At 47.0% G+C, this 14628-nt stretch overlaps 1 protein-coding gene across 1 annotated transcript; it reads left to right on the forward strand.

The window, feature by feature from the left end:
- The first annotated feature begins 10551 nt into the window (after window positions 1-10551).
- On the forward strand, window positions 10552-13770 carry CDKN2B (cyclin dependent kinase inhibitor 2B). The gene is made up of 2 exons (XM_066182400.1): window positions 10552-10689; window positions 13113-13770. Exons 1-2 carry the CDS (start codon window positions 10552-10554, stop codon window positions 13407-13409), a joined length of 435 nt encoding a protein of 144 aa, XP_066038497.1. The 3' UTR covers window positions 13410-13770.
- Window positions 13771-14628: the final 858 nt, after the last annotated feature.

The raw sequence follows: 14628 nt of genomic DNA on the forward strand, positions 1-14628 counted from the left end.
CTCCCTGCATTACGCGTCTCCGCTTGCCAAGGACCCTCTGGAAAAGTGTCACGGATGTGAGTGGAAACGACAGCAGTCCCCGTGAGCCCCTGCACCGGCATGGTTCCGCGGAGATGGGTGCAAAGCGACGTGGGACTTGATCTGGGTTTCTGCGGGAGCGTGTCGGGAGAAGGGCGAGCCCCTTCCCCCAGTTCGTCTGCTCCAAGCCTACGGACCCCCGCCGGCTCCTGTCGCGGAACAGGCCCAGTGGGCATCCACACACCCCGACCCTGCTAGGGGTCCCGAACCTTTCTGCTCCACCTGTTCCCTCCTGTCCCCTGGCATGGAAAACGGAGAGTTTTCCAATGCGGCGAAACTGCCCTGACGGGTACATGTTCTCCACCGTTCGTGGCACGTCCAGAGCCGATCTCCATGCTACACCCGTGGGTTTTCTTCTCCTTTCCATTGCAGACCCCTGTTCCTTTCGGACCGAGCGAGAAAGTCTGAGCTCTGCGGCGGGCGCTGACGCTGTCTCTCCCCGCAGGTGATGATGATGGGCAGCCCGCGAGTGGCCGAGCTGCTGCTGCGGCGCGGAGCCGACCCCGACCGCCCCGACCCGCGCACCGGCTGCCTCCCGGCGCACGACGCGGCCCGCGCTGGCTTCCTGGAGACGCTGGCGGCACTACACCGGGCCGGGGCGCGTCTCGACCTCCCCGACGGCCGCGGCCGCCTGCCCCTCGACGTGGCGGCGGGGGGCCCGCACGGAGCGGTGGGGCGGTACCTGCGCGACCCGCCGCCCTGTGCCTAACCTCTCCCCATTGCCACTACCCGCGCCCGACTCGGGATACACCAAGTCGAGCAGTACTCATGCGATGCTGTGAATAACCCCGGATGGCGTTTCCTTGCTGGAACCCACGAAGGACAGTATTTTTTTACTCATGCCCGTATATAATCCTGCACTGGAAATGCTATGGCCCTCTGCAGGCCCCCTTTTCCACACAATAGTCCAAACACTGAAGAGAAATATTAAATATGAGACATGAAGTACGAAGTATGAAATATGATGTAAGAAAGTACCAGCTGTGAAAATATTAAATATCTAATATTGAATATTAAATATGAAGGAAAATCCCTGCAAAGAGATTTGGTACTATAAACCCTTCCTGTTTTGATGGGGCTGCGTTTGGACTTTCTGCTCCCCGGGCCCCCCCACTCCCCCCAAGGAGGCTTGCTAGCTCTCCATCTGAAGAAGATGGGCAAGGCTTCAGGGTCTCCCTGCCCCGACAGCTCCCTGTTTGATTTTGGTTAAACCGAACTGAAGGGGTGCTGAAGCCAATCTGCCACCTCTGGCAAAACCAGTTGGATCAGTGCTTCCTGGTGTGATTGCAGCTCTGGTAAATACCTTCTTAAAACTACGTAGGATGCTGTGCATGTCTGTACATGTATAGACAGCGCATCCATGGCTTTCCTTGTGTAGGCTGCAACCATGACCAGGACCTGGGAGGAGAAAATAGAGACTTAGATCTCTGCAAGCCTGACATGGTCCCCAGTTGATGTACTCGTTTTAACAACTTGCAAGTTACCTCCCCTGAGTTATAGTACTTCTAAAAAAATCGTGTGATTGCAAAACCAAGGCAGCCATAAACGAGAAATTAAAAGTAATACATCTGAGCTCGACTCCAGTGCTTCCTAAGATGCTTGGAGGTGACACATTTGGTAAAGAAACAGGCAAACCTTTGGAACAGCTCTGCTGCTGGTGGGGGAACAAGGAGGGGGGCCATATATTATGTGACAGCCGGGGGAGTTTGATGTGAGCACCCCAGGAAAAAGATACAGCGGCAGTCCAGCCTCTGCCGATGTGAAAGAAGGAGGCGGGGAGACCCGCTCTCACCACAGCGAGTCGCCAAGCCCCAGAGAGCTGTGCTGAGGGAGCGCACAGACAGCAGCGAGCCGGGCGGTGAGGCAGCTGGCGGGGACAGTGCTCCCCGCCGGTGCGGGGCAAGTGGTAGACCCTGCCTCCCTCCCTGGAACCCAAGAGGGGCTCTGTTCACACGTCCTGCACCTTAGGAGCTGAGAAAGGGAAGCCAGGCGATGGGTGACAGAGCTCAGCGCTAACCTGGGCACTTGGCAGAGCTGCCTGTAGAAAAGGTGATAAAGATTTATCTTGGTTTTGCATTCCTACTGAGAATCCAACCCCGAGGTATCTCATATATAAACATGAAAAATAAGGTATATATCTTTTTCATAACGTGTTGGAATATGTTATTTATTATCATGTTATTTCATACAAAGTGTGCTTTATAATCACTTCGTATCTGTTGTCACACTATAAAATAGTTATGTCATTAATGTACATAATGTGTCTATGTGCTACCTATATATAATATACACGATACACATATAGAACACACATATATAAAATGTTACGAATATGCATCAACGTGATATATTTGCTTATCAATTATTTTTATATCTAATATGCTTAGTTGTTTAATTATGCTTCTTGGTTTAATTATAACGAAATTATATGTATATAAAACATGTATCAAACATTTTTGTTATCTTTAGTCTATATTCACAATTTTTCATCATAAGAATGTCTAGAACATATTTTTTACACATATCTTTAAGTAGAAAACATATAACATTATAATATGCCATTATAACACCTTATTAATTTGCCCTCCACTCTGCCCTAGATCATGACATAGCTGAACTAAGGACAACACTGGGGATGCAGCAATTACATGCCTGCATCCCATGCCAGACGTAGCACCAGAACGCTGGGAACCAGAATGGAGCTGCAACCAGGTGTGGAGATGGGAGAAAGCTAGAGCCTGGCCACGCTCCTTACAGAACAGTAAGGTTCTATTAAACTGCACTTCCATCCTCAATTGGACCAGTATTCCTGTTTTAAATCATCATTTTCTCCAAGAACCAGATTTGATTTCAATTTTTTAGCATTTCCACTAAGGCTTATGAAACTACACAACCAAAAATAGTAATATTTTATTACTACTGTTATTGTTTATAAAGTTGGCAGGGAAAAAACACAGTTTGCTAGGCTGACTGCACCAAATAAGCAGAGTATGCCCTCAAAACCCAGCAGGGATAAATACCTAATTGTTATAAATCTGCCTCACAGAGTAGCTCCGGAGCCTCTTCCGAGATCAGGCCCATGGTGGGGGCTACTCACTCTGTGGAAGGATGGGGATCACTGGCAAGATCCCGCTTGGCTGTGGGATCCAGCCTTCCACAGGCACCTTTTCTTCTGGCAGCAGCAGCAGCTCCAGAGCTTGGAGTCCTTGAAAAGAGGAATAGTAACAGTCAACCCCAAACAGCAGCGGCAGGCAGTACACCTTATCAAGAAAGCCCTAAAAGTACTATGTTTAAGGTGGCAGAATACTAGCAATTTTTATTTTTAACATTGCCGCTGTAACTGAGTACATGTGGGAGCCTTCTGCAGCAGAGTTTGCAGCCTGTGCAGGATGAGCCCCGGATCTGCCATGCATTCAGCATTGATGGGTATTCGGTTTCTATTGCCAAAGTTGTCGGTACGTTCTCACTGCTGCTCCAGCTCTGGCACCTGCATCATAACATTACAGGTAAGCGTTCATTTCTCTGAATTTTGCCTTGCCTGTCGGGGAGCAGTAATAAAGGCAGGGGAGAAGAGGAGGAAATAACGAGGAAAGAAAAAGAAAAAGAAAAAACAAACAAACAAACAAACAAACAAAAAAACCCAAAAACCAAAAACCCAGAAACTTCTCTCGAAAGGTGCTTTCATTTCGAAAGAGCCGATTTCACTCACCCCGTTTTCCGGGCTTGAAATCGGACTTGAAAAGAAACCATTACAGGCTTTTTCCTTATCAGCATTGTTGTTAGGGTTACTCCGTGCCGGGGAAGGAGAAACCTTGTGTTGATATCCGAGTTACTACTTTTGGTCCATTCGAAAGAAGGAGGTGTCTGTTGTGGGGGGGGTGTTGCACACGCTTATGTTCACCGTACCTTCCTAGGGACTATTACTCTGCGTCCCCTCCCGGCGCTTTTCCCGCGACTCCGCGCAGTCCCGGAGCTGCCCCGAACCCGCTCCCCAGCCGCCTCAAGCCGTGACCAGCCGAGCCGGGCCCCGCCGCGCCAGGGGCGGGCGAAGACGCGCCAGCAGAAACGGCGCTCTGCCTGCCCATCGCTCTTCTCACGGCTCACCAGGAGGTAACCGCACCCGGGGATTCTTGGGGTTAGGGGGGGACGGTGAGGTAGCAGTAACTCCCTCCACCGCCCAGGGATGCTCTGCCCAGCGGCAGAGCTGGCTCAGCACCGGCTGCCGCCGGTCTCGGCAGCTCCCCGGTGCTTCCGGGGAGCCGGGCGGGCAGAGGAGCACCAGCAGGTTGACTGGGGATTCTGAGCGACCCTCCGCTGCTCCCCGGCCCCGCTACAAAACCTCGCCCTTCAGAATGAAAGCAAAGAGGTCCGACACCGCGGAGCATGAACGGGGAAAAGACCCGGGGCCTGGCAGGGAATCCTTTTATTACCCGTTTCTGTGACCGGCGCGGGGAAATCGAGATCCTCTTTTCTTTTCTCCCCTCGCCCCCGGCCCCTCCTCCCCCCTAGCTCCGCTACGCAGCGCTCCCGCGTCCCGTTCAAATGGCCATGTGACACTCGCCAGGGCCAACACTGGCCCGCGCTTTTAAAGCGGCCGCGATCCGCTAGCCGGCCCTCAGAGTGCCAGCACGGCGCTCAGCGCCGCCGCAGGCCCCTGCCCGTCGGGGCTGTCCCGAGGAACATGGGGTCCGAGAGCAACTGAACAGCAAGAAAAAAACCCCAAAGGAGCCCCCAAACGGAGCGGGAGGCGGTGTTTTTGGAGGGGCAGAGCGGGAGGAGGGCAAGGAGATGTCGTCAAGGCTTTATTTGAAAGCAGGGGAGCGCCCTGCGATTGGCCGGTCTCCCCGCCCGTCTGGTAGCGCTGCTCCCCGGGACCAGACAGTGGGAGGGCAGAGGAGCCGGCGATCTCCCCCCTCCCCATCCCCCGCTGACAATGTTCCTTTGCCCGCTTTCGAGTCGGGAGCCGACATCGTGGGAGGAGTTTAGAGCGGGGTGTAAGGGGAGGGGTGAGGTGCGGAGGGAGGTGAAGTGAAATGGGGAGTCGAAATTAGTTAACCGGAAAAAAAAAAAAAAAAAAAAAAAAAAAAAAAAAAAAAAAAAAAAAAAGAGAGAGAGAGAAAGAAAGAAAATCCTCTCCAATGAATGGAGGGCGAGAGGGCCGATTCACTGGTGAGGCCCCGCTGGGGAGGTATTTGTAGCGAGACGCGCCCGCGGCTTCCCCGCATCCATGACCCCCCGGATAAGGTGCACCGTCCACTTTCGGCGCGCCCGCAGCCTACCCCGGGCCTGGGCGCTAGGCTGGCGCATCGTCCGCCGCGTTTTCGGGGCGCTGGGGCGGCGCTGGCCGCGGCGCCTGGCCCTGCAGCTGGTCCTGCGGCGGAGGCGCCGCGGGAGCCCCCGACACAGGTAGGACGCCGGGAGCGGGTCTGCTCGGGGGAGGCGCGGGCGGCCCGACGGGGCGGCGGGAGCGGGAGGCGGCGGCCCAGCGCCGGTGGCAGCGCGGCGGGAACCCCTCCGCGCCGCATGCTCAGATGACACCGGGAACATGTTAAATTTCTACAGGCAGGGTGTTTCTTTGCTGTTTTGGTTTTTTATTTATTTTTTTTTTTAATTCATTATTAATTTTATTTATTTATTTATTTATTTATTTATTTAAACGCAGGAGAAAATGTCCGGTTCTTGAAAAGTTACTGTAACTTATTTCTGCCTTGCCTCCCACTTTTTGAGAAGCTTTTCTGTATAGTTTATTACGAAAATATGAACCCACTACCCCTTACCACCCTTTTCAGACAGGTCCTTGCAAACAAGGAACATAGCTGTTGCTCTGAAGAGAAAAAATGGCCACTGTTGTCCGACTGTGTATTATTTTCCACATTTGTAAACGACAGTGGAATACAGTCGCCTACTTTTACTTCCCTTGCCATTACGAAAATATGGGAAATAAGGGTCAGAGCGGCTGAGCAGCATGAGAAAGTAAAATTAAAATACACTCATATGAAGGACCTTGGGAGACATCCGAGGCCTGGGCAGTTTTAGAGACTTTTTCCTTATTGCAGAGTGCAAAATTGGATTGTTGTGGACCTAGGTATTGATTATCACACATAAAAAATAACAATAATAACTAGACATACAGTGAAGCTAAAGTGAATATTAATACTGATGAAAATTTGAGAATTGTTCTGCAAAATCCTCATAGAGAGTTATTAGAGGATTCCACAACCTCCTCTAATACAGAGCACAGACTGGAAAAGAACAGAGGAGGAAGAGAAGTAGAAATATTTACCTCAAAATTACTTCAAAAATAGAGACCATTTATTTTGTACATGTATAAATAGATTTTAAAATTTTTCACCTTTCAGGCTGTAGGACTCAGAGTCTGGAGATAAAGTAATTTAGAGTTTCCCAACTCCACTGTCTGTTTAGATTGCTTCCAGTGCTATTTGAATAAGAAGTGTGAGGCCATATTCACAGACACACACACATAAAAACTTATTTACATACTTATAAATATATAAATCAGAGACTATAGATAGTTTTCCTTATTGCCTTCAAATGCCTCTTTTTTTTTCTTTTTTTCTTTTTTTTTTTTTTTTTTTTGCATTTGTAGTAGGCCTCATTTCTTAATTCTACATTAAATGGGAGAAAAAGAGACGATAAACTCTGTCTGACCTGAAAAGCATGAATCTCAAATACAAACATAACTATGAGGGTGCTAATCACCTCAAAGTAAATTCTCAGTGGCAGGGACAAAACTCCTTTACCGATCCAAAAGTGTGGCTATTATTTTCTCACTCTATTTCCACACTTGCTCTAAGTACTGCTACTTTTTTGTCCCCTTCTTCTGAGCATTTAATCGGTGAGGGAGTTTTTCTAAAATGCCAGTTAGCTCTAGACTACAAATCTCATTTTGAAGGGCCTGGACTGGAGTAAGATATGTGTTAGTGTTAAATTTAATTTTAAAAAAACAACAACAAAACCCCCCCCCACAAAACCAAAACAAAAAATGCTACAAAAAATACAATACCCGAGGATAATTTTGTAACTGTCTAGGGTAACATATAATGGAGTTGTGGCTGCTCCAGCACCGAAACCTGGCTGTATGAGGCAGGGCAGTGAGGTGGGATTGGAAGTAATATCTCTGATATTACAGTCTCCTTTCCAACCCTAACTAGTCTCTGATAGTAAGATACACTCTATGAAGTATTTATTCATTATTATTGCAGTTTCTTTGAGATATGTATGAGCTTTTGTGTATGGTTTGGTTTTATCTTTGTCTGTTCAGGATAATTTTTAGATCACTTTGAAGTTCAATAGAAATCCCCATGGCACAACTTCTGAACGACTAAAATTAAGGTGATAGATTTTTCTGTTCTTAACCAATATGTGTAATCAGGATAAATATCTTTGCAAATATTCTGACATTTTTAAAGTGAAGAGAAGTTTAAATTATTTCTGTACATGGGTATTGCTTCATTTTTATTTAACTTGGAACAACTGCTTCCCGCCCCCCCCCCCCCCCCAAATATAAAACAGGTTACTTCCACGCAACCTCTCCATTGCACTTCCTACCCTTTCCTCTCTTGTGCCCCTTTTGCCTATTTACAAACTAGGAAATCTCAATATTATGTTCTTCATAGTTTGTCTCTTTATAGTATTTAATTAACCCCTGAACCTATTATCCAAATACTTGTTAGATAAAATGTAAATGTTTTGAAATTTTTTTTGTTGTTTTTGTTGAAAGGGAATTACTTGCTAAGCTTTAAAAAGGACATAAGATGGCTGCGTTTGTTAACTGAAAGTCACCTCTTCCATCCTTTATACTCTTACCAAAACATCTCAGAACAATTTGCGGGATTACTGTAGTGTAGTATTAAAATGGATCTCTTTTCAGTGTCAAAGATCTGTATGGTTGAATAATGATTCTAAAATTAAATAAGAGCAGAAATGTAGGATAGGATAGGATAGGACAGGATAGGTACACAGCTTAACGTGATTTTTTTTTTAACTCTTGTGAAAATATCTTTGCAGTAAGGTTTATTTGGGGGAAAAGGTGGATTCACCTCCCTCCCCCCCGTCCCAAGATAAAAGTGCAATACAAGGTTCTTTTTCAAAACACGCTAGCATTGGCTATGTTATTATTACCCTAACTTCAGATATGACTCTGTGTTGTTATGTTTTGATTAATTTGAGGTACTAGAATTGTATAATATAAGATTTGCTTTTAGAGGAGGAAGAAATCGCATTATTTCAATAATGTGACTTAAAATGCTGTGACTTAAAAATGTTCTAGTAGTTTGATATGTGATTTGAAGGGTCAGTAATGTTGGGACATAATAATGGGACAGTATTTTTTGTTTTAAACTATTAGCTTTTAACATAATTTAGTGGAGGTGGAGATATAGACTAACCCTCTGATTTGAAGTAACATCTTCACTTGAAAATATATTGACATGTGAGTGTACTTTTTTTTTCTTCACAGAATTAACTAGGTTAGAAAAGAATTTTAAGGTCATTGAGTCCAACCTATTTTTATACTTATATACTCACAAAAATACATGGATTCCTATATTTATACATACAGATGCATAAAATCCATTATCAATATTACTTCACAGTATTATATCACTATATCACATTATATCACAGTATAATATCATTATTCACAATATTGTGTCACAGAAAGCAAGGCTAGGCAGGGTTGCATAGCTGCAACCCTGCCATGCATCACTATTGATTTGAAATTTTAAGACACCTGACAGACATAACCAACGAAGTTTTCTCCTTGGATTTATCTCTGTGTGGCTATCATTAATGTAAAAGACCACAAGAAGAACTGAAAGATACTTTGGCTTTTGGGTGGGGGATCGTCTTAGTTTCTTAGACTGTACAAACTTTAGAAAATCCACTTTTAAACTTTTTTAAAAATTTATTTATTTATTTGGTTTCAATTTTCTGTCTGTCACGAGGGCCGCTTTGCACCATGCATTTTAGAAAAACCAGATGTGGTGGGAGTTCACCACAACCAAGCAAGGGTCTCGCCTCAAATGTTGGACCCTCATCTTGCAATGCCACTTGCCCCAGAAACTTCGCAAGGGAGGCTCAGAAAGCCACTAAATGAAGACATTTTAGCGAACCTCTGACTTGTCTATTCAGGGGTAAATCTGTTTTTATTTCTCCTCATCCGAGGATGTCTCTGCTTTTGGCTAATAGTAAATGTAGATATAAAATCACCGTGTTCCTCTTTAAGCTATGCAGAGCCCTCCGGGGGTTGTATCTGCCCAGTGGATACTTCTTCTGCGGCGTCGCACCGGTCTTCTGCAAATTAAAAAAATGAAGATTAGAGAACTGACATTGTGAGGGGTGGGGGGAAGGGGGAAAATACCCCACAAAACCCTTAATCAACAAACAAAAAAAACCCCTTATTCCCGTTGCCGCCTACAAAGGTCTGCCCGGAACGTCGAGGTGGCAGAATAAAAACTTCACTGCGCAGGTCTTGTGTGCCGACCACCAGCTCCCCCTCGACGGCCGCGGGGGGGTGGCTTGGGGCGGGGGTGTGTGTCACAGGCGTGCTCGAGGCCTGCACGCCTCCTCGGGGAGACGCTTGGCGAAAAGCCAAGCGGCGGGGGCCAGATGCTTGAATTTTGTAGGTCTTCACCGCTGCCGGGCGAGATTCTTCTGCCTAGATTCCGGCTGCGCGGCTGGAGCTGCACCTTACCCTGGCGGGCTCTCCCCGCGGTTTTCCTGCTGCCGGGAGGTTCTGGCAGGGGCAGGCTGAAGCGATCCTCTTCTATTCGGTCCCTTCCTCATCCGGCCCGCCAGCTCTCGGCAGGACGGAGGGATGGACCCCCGACCTACCGCTCGGAGGGGCTCGGGCAGGGCGGGACCCCTTTCGGAGGCAGAGAGCAGAGCCATCACTCTCACAAAAAGTCCCTCTCTATCCCGGCAAAGTTCAGGTCCGTCGTCCCTTCATCATGTCGTCGACCCCCGCGTTAGATACTCGCGTGGCGCGCCCCACCTGTCCCGGCCGAGGCAGCTGCCGTGGAAGGTGTTTGCCCGCGGGTCTGCGTCCCGCTCCCCTGCCTTTGGCAACCCGCCCCGATATGGGGAGAGGTTGGGGGCGCAAGGCCGCCGCCCCCATCCCTTCTCCCCGGTGAGAGGAAATCCCCGCGAGAGCCGCCCGCACTTTGGGTGGGGATGAAACCGGGCTGGCCTCCGAGGTGCCGTGCTTGAGGAGCCGGCTGCCGCATCCCGCCGTCCTTCGCCGCCCTGCCGGCGGGAGGGAGGGTTTTACCGCTGCCGCTGGGATCCTGGGAAGAGCGGATGCTCCAGCCCCCGCCCCGCCTGGGCTGCCGGGGGCGGCCGCTATCCTCGGGAAAGGAGGAGCGACGGACGAGCTCGCAGCCAGGGAGAGGGAAAGCCGGAGGCGGCTGTACGGCCCAGTTGGCGGGGGGGGGGGGGGGAAGGAGGGGGGCGATGGAGGGGTCCCCCCGGAGCGACGGCGACCGCCTGTGCAGCGCTGCCGCCCGCGGGGACCACGAAGAGGTGAGGAAGCTGCTGGACGCAGGCGTGGATCCCAACGGGACCAACTCCCTTGGGAGAACCCCGCTCCAGGTACGGAGCCCAGGGGAGAGGGGGTAGCTGGAAGGGGGCGGAGGGGGGAAGCTGTTCTTTGCCATGTCGGTGGGGAAGGGTGGGTATTTCGTGCTTAGAATGAATTTTTGTTGTTGTGATCGGAACCGTAATCCAGCCGCAGCTGTCTGAATTCAAATGTGCCCTTTATTTTCTAAAATAAGCTCTGCCATCCTGAAAATATCGGATGGAGTTTAGTGGGGAACTGCTGGAAGCAAACGAATTTTTCTAGGGGAAACTCAAACGGAGAAGTGGGACTGCAAAATCTGCTTCCAGATAATTATCCAGATAGGTTTAGGGAATGACCTGCACTTCAAGCAAATTTCTTGATTTTTAAAATATGGCCGGAACAGGTCCTTTTTCCCCAAGGAAATCGAAGTGGGGTCCCTTTCTAGTATATTCATGAACAAAGAACCTAGAAACTGTGCTAGTAAAATTTGGAACTTGAAACTAGGTATGTATTAGTAGTCACCTCTTTTTTTTTTTTCTTTTTTTTCTTTTTTTTTTTTTTTTAGTAGAGGTAATTTTAATATTCTCTAAACATCAATAGTGTCAGTATTTATTGATGGATATTAGAATTACCAGTATGTAGAGTTGCTTTCCAGGCAGTTTGTGAGTTAAAAGTGTGTTGTATTAATCGAAGTACTTGAGTGGACACTTCCCACTGAATGTTTGTTGAACTATTAGTATACTGTGATTTAAACTGGAGTTGTGTATCTCACAAAGAAGATTTTTTCTTGTCATTTGAAGAGATATTTTTAATGATTCATCAGCTAAGTTGAACAGCCATTTTGGTCCTTGCACTTTACATTAAAAATGAAATATTTTTCTGAAGTGTATTTCAGAGAAAGGCTCTCAGTAAGTTATTCGTTTTATTTCTGTTTTATGTTCAAATTACAGATTAAAAGAATCTCCAAACTCTGGTAAATTATCTCTTTCCTTGCTTCAGACTAAGTTCTCTTTCTCTTGTCAGTAACTTGCAAAATGGCTGACACTCGAATATGTAGACCCTCTTTTTCTTTCTGGAAAAGATTAATATCGGAAGTTTATATATTATTGTATTTCATAAGTATTTTCGCACTTGTACTATAAAAAAAACAAATGATTTCAAGTGCACAAACCAAAGTCCCGAGAAAGAAATTGATAGAAAAATGTATTTTCTTAAGATCTTTATTCAAAGTGTTAAGTCGAAATTTATGGCAGTTATAATTCCACTGAAAATAACAAGGACAGTAAGGGAAGTAAAACCCCATGTGCAAATTCATTTTGGTTGATTAGGGTTTTTTGTTGAGTTTTATTCAATCGTGTATGATCAAACACTGCTGAAAGTTTCTGATACTGGCAGAAAAGCAGAATGTCATTAGGAGTTTGCCATTTAGGCACAAAATATCATTTGGAATTTTCCATCAGTTAGGTTTTGTGCATTGCTCGTGAGCGCTCAGCAGCTGGTCTCACACCTCTGTGAAGACAGAGTTGAGGGGGGGGGGAAGAGGAAAGAAAAGAAAAGAAAAGGAAAGAAAAGGAAAGAAAAGGAAAGAAAAGAAAAGAAAAGAAAAGAAAAGAAAAGAAAAGAAAAGAAAAGAAAAGAAAAGAAAAGAAAAGAAAAGAAAAGAAAAGAAAAGAAAAGAAAAGAAAAGAAAAGAAAAGAAAAGAAAATCTCGGTCCAAAACTCAGGAGGGGAAAAATCGGAAATATCCACACCGAATGCCTAAAGGAGCCACACCCAGTTGCGTTGCCCATTGCTGTGCTGACCGCTGATAAATCGATAATGCATTCAATGTGACAGCACAATGCACGGTCCCTCAGGGCTGTCACAAAATATATGGTGTGTATATATAATATTCAAGTATTTACAAACTCTTAATGTGTATAAATATGTTTAACGTATTTTAAATATATCTGTATGTCTAAATGTATTTATAATATATATCCATGCACTATTTATTATATAATAAAGGGTACATTACATAAACGGTATCTCTATTGGATGTATATATATCTGTACACAGACACACGTGGCTGCGTCTGTTTCTCCGTATAAACATGTGTGTGTACATATATATGCTTATACACACACCACAAGTACCATTTATATCGTGGTTTAACGAAATGGTAAAAATGTGAAGCAGAACATACACACGTGTTGTACCTAGTCTGGAAACCACTAGCTAATATTTTTAATTTATCATCCAATCATAGACTATCTCGAATTAGAAGGGACCCGTACGGTTGATCGCAAACGGCTGCCACAATATACGCAGGTCACGACCACAAGTAGCCGGCATAGGAGAATTACGCTCCAAAAGAGAGGTCGGCCCCACGGCCGGCAGCCCCGACTGCCCCCCGGACTCTCCGCGGTGGCGGTGCGCGGGACGGGCGGGCGCTGACGCTGTCTCTCCCCGCAGGTGATGATGATGGGCAGCCCGCGAGTGGCCGAGCTGCTGCTGCGGCGCGGAGCCGACCCCGACCGCCCCGACCCGCGCACCGGCTGCCTCCCGGCGCACGACGCGGCCCGCGCTGGCTTCCTGGAGACGCTGGCGGCACTACACCGGGCCGGGGCGCGTCTCGACCTCCCCGACGGCCGCGGCCGCCTGCCCCTCGACGTGGCGGCGGGGGGCCCGCACGGAGCGGTGGGGCGGTACCTGCGCGACCCGCCGCCCCCTCCGGAAGCCGGGGGGGCCGCCGAGGAGGCTGCCCGCTGATCCGCCCCCGCCGTCCCGCCGAGTCCTTGTCCCCTCGTCCCCTTCCACCCACTTTCCCCGCGAGTATCCCCGCCGCGAGCCATTGCGAGTAACCAGCGGTTGGCGGCGCTCCCGATGTCCGACTGCTGGGGAAAGTCCTCCTTTGTCCCGTTACGTCCAGGATTCCTCCTGTGCGTCCCGGGCACTCCGGCTCCCGCTTCTGCGAGAAGACACGTGCCGCTCAACTTCCTGAGAAAAAGAAGAAAAAAATCCAAAAGCACAATCAAGACTAGCGCTCCTGCTTCTCCCTCTCATGCTGTCCGGCGGGGAGAGCACAAGCAGCTGATTCTTCTGAGCTCTAGGGGGAAAAAAATATTCGCCTTTTGCCCCCACCCCTCTTTTTTTCTTTTTTTTTTTTTTTTTTTTTTTTTCTTTTTTTTTTTTTTTACAGTAAAGCTGCTTAGAGAAGTGAGAACACTGTGTTTCCCTTACTGGCTTGCTCACTGCCCTGCAAGGCTTTGTATTTTAGTTATTCCTTGAAATCCTTTTATGTTGTCTTACTCCGAAATAGTGAACAGTTTAGCCATATCATTCATAAATTTAATTAATCCCCAAATCTTCTCACCAGCCCTCTCAACATACACGTTTAACGCCAAGATGTAAGAGTGATTGAATGGTAAAAACTTTAATGCTGATGAGCATTACAGTTTGGGTGATACAAACATTTTGTGTAGCTGTATTCACGGAAATTTGTGTGAGAAAACAATTGGCAATCAATTAGTTACTGCATCGTTTTTTGCATTTTGAGACTCCATTTGCTCAGAAGATATGGACAACGAGTTTCTTTTTTTAAAGATAGCTTTCCGGGTCTCCAAACCAGATATTTGGAAACAACAACAAATGACCGAGTTTGGTTATAAATTTGCTCACTTTTTAGTTTTTGTATTCTGTTTTTCCCATGTAATTTCTATCATCTACTCGATGTTCATACCACTTATATGTGATTAAATGCCTGCTATTATTCAGTAATAAAACACGAAAAAGATTGGCTTAAAAATAATTCACTCCTCCTGTTCAACTATTTAATGGTTCTGTATGCAGCAGTACTTAGTTGGGTGGTGTTATTTATTTCAACTTCATTCGTTGCTTTCAATTTTTGTGTGTGTATCTGCATAAATAAATATGGATACAGACAGCACAATCACACAGGTCGGATAACAGGACTTTTTGCAGATATGCA

This window comes from Chamaea fasciata, unplaced genomic scaffold, assembly GCF_029207755.1.
Source record: "Chamaea fasciata isolate MVZ Bird 193981 ecotype frontalis unplaced genomic scaffold, bChaFas1.0.hap1 SCAF_4, whole genome shotgun sequence".
Classification (NCBI taxonomy): Eukaryota; Metazoa; Chordata; class Aves; order Passeriformes; family Sylviidae; genus Chamaea; species Chamaea fasciata.

Coding starts and splice junctions, on each gene's coding strand:
- CDKN2B (XM_066182400.1), top strand. CDS start 10,552: ATGGAGGGGTCCCCCCGGAGCGACGGCGACCGCCTGTGCAGCGCTGCC. Junction 10,690..13,112: donor TTGGGAGAACCCCGCTCCAG/GTACGGAGCCCA, acceptor CTCTCCCCGCAG/GTGATGATGATGGGCAGCCC.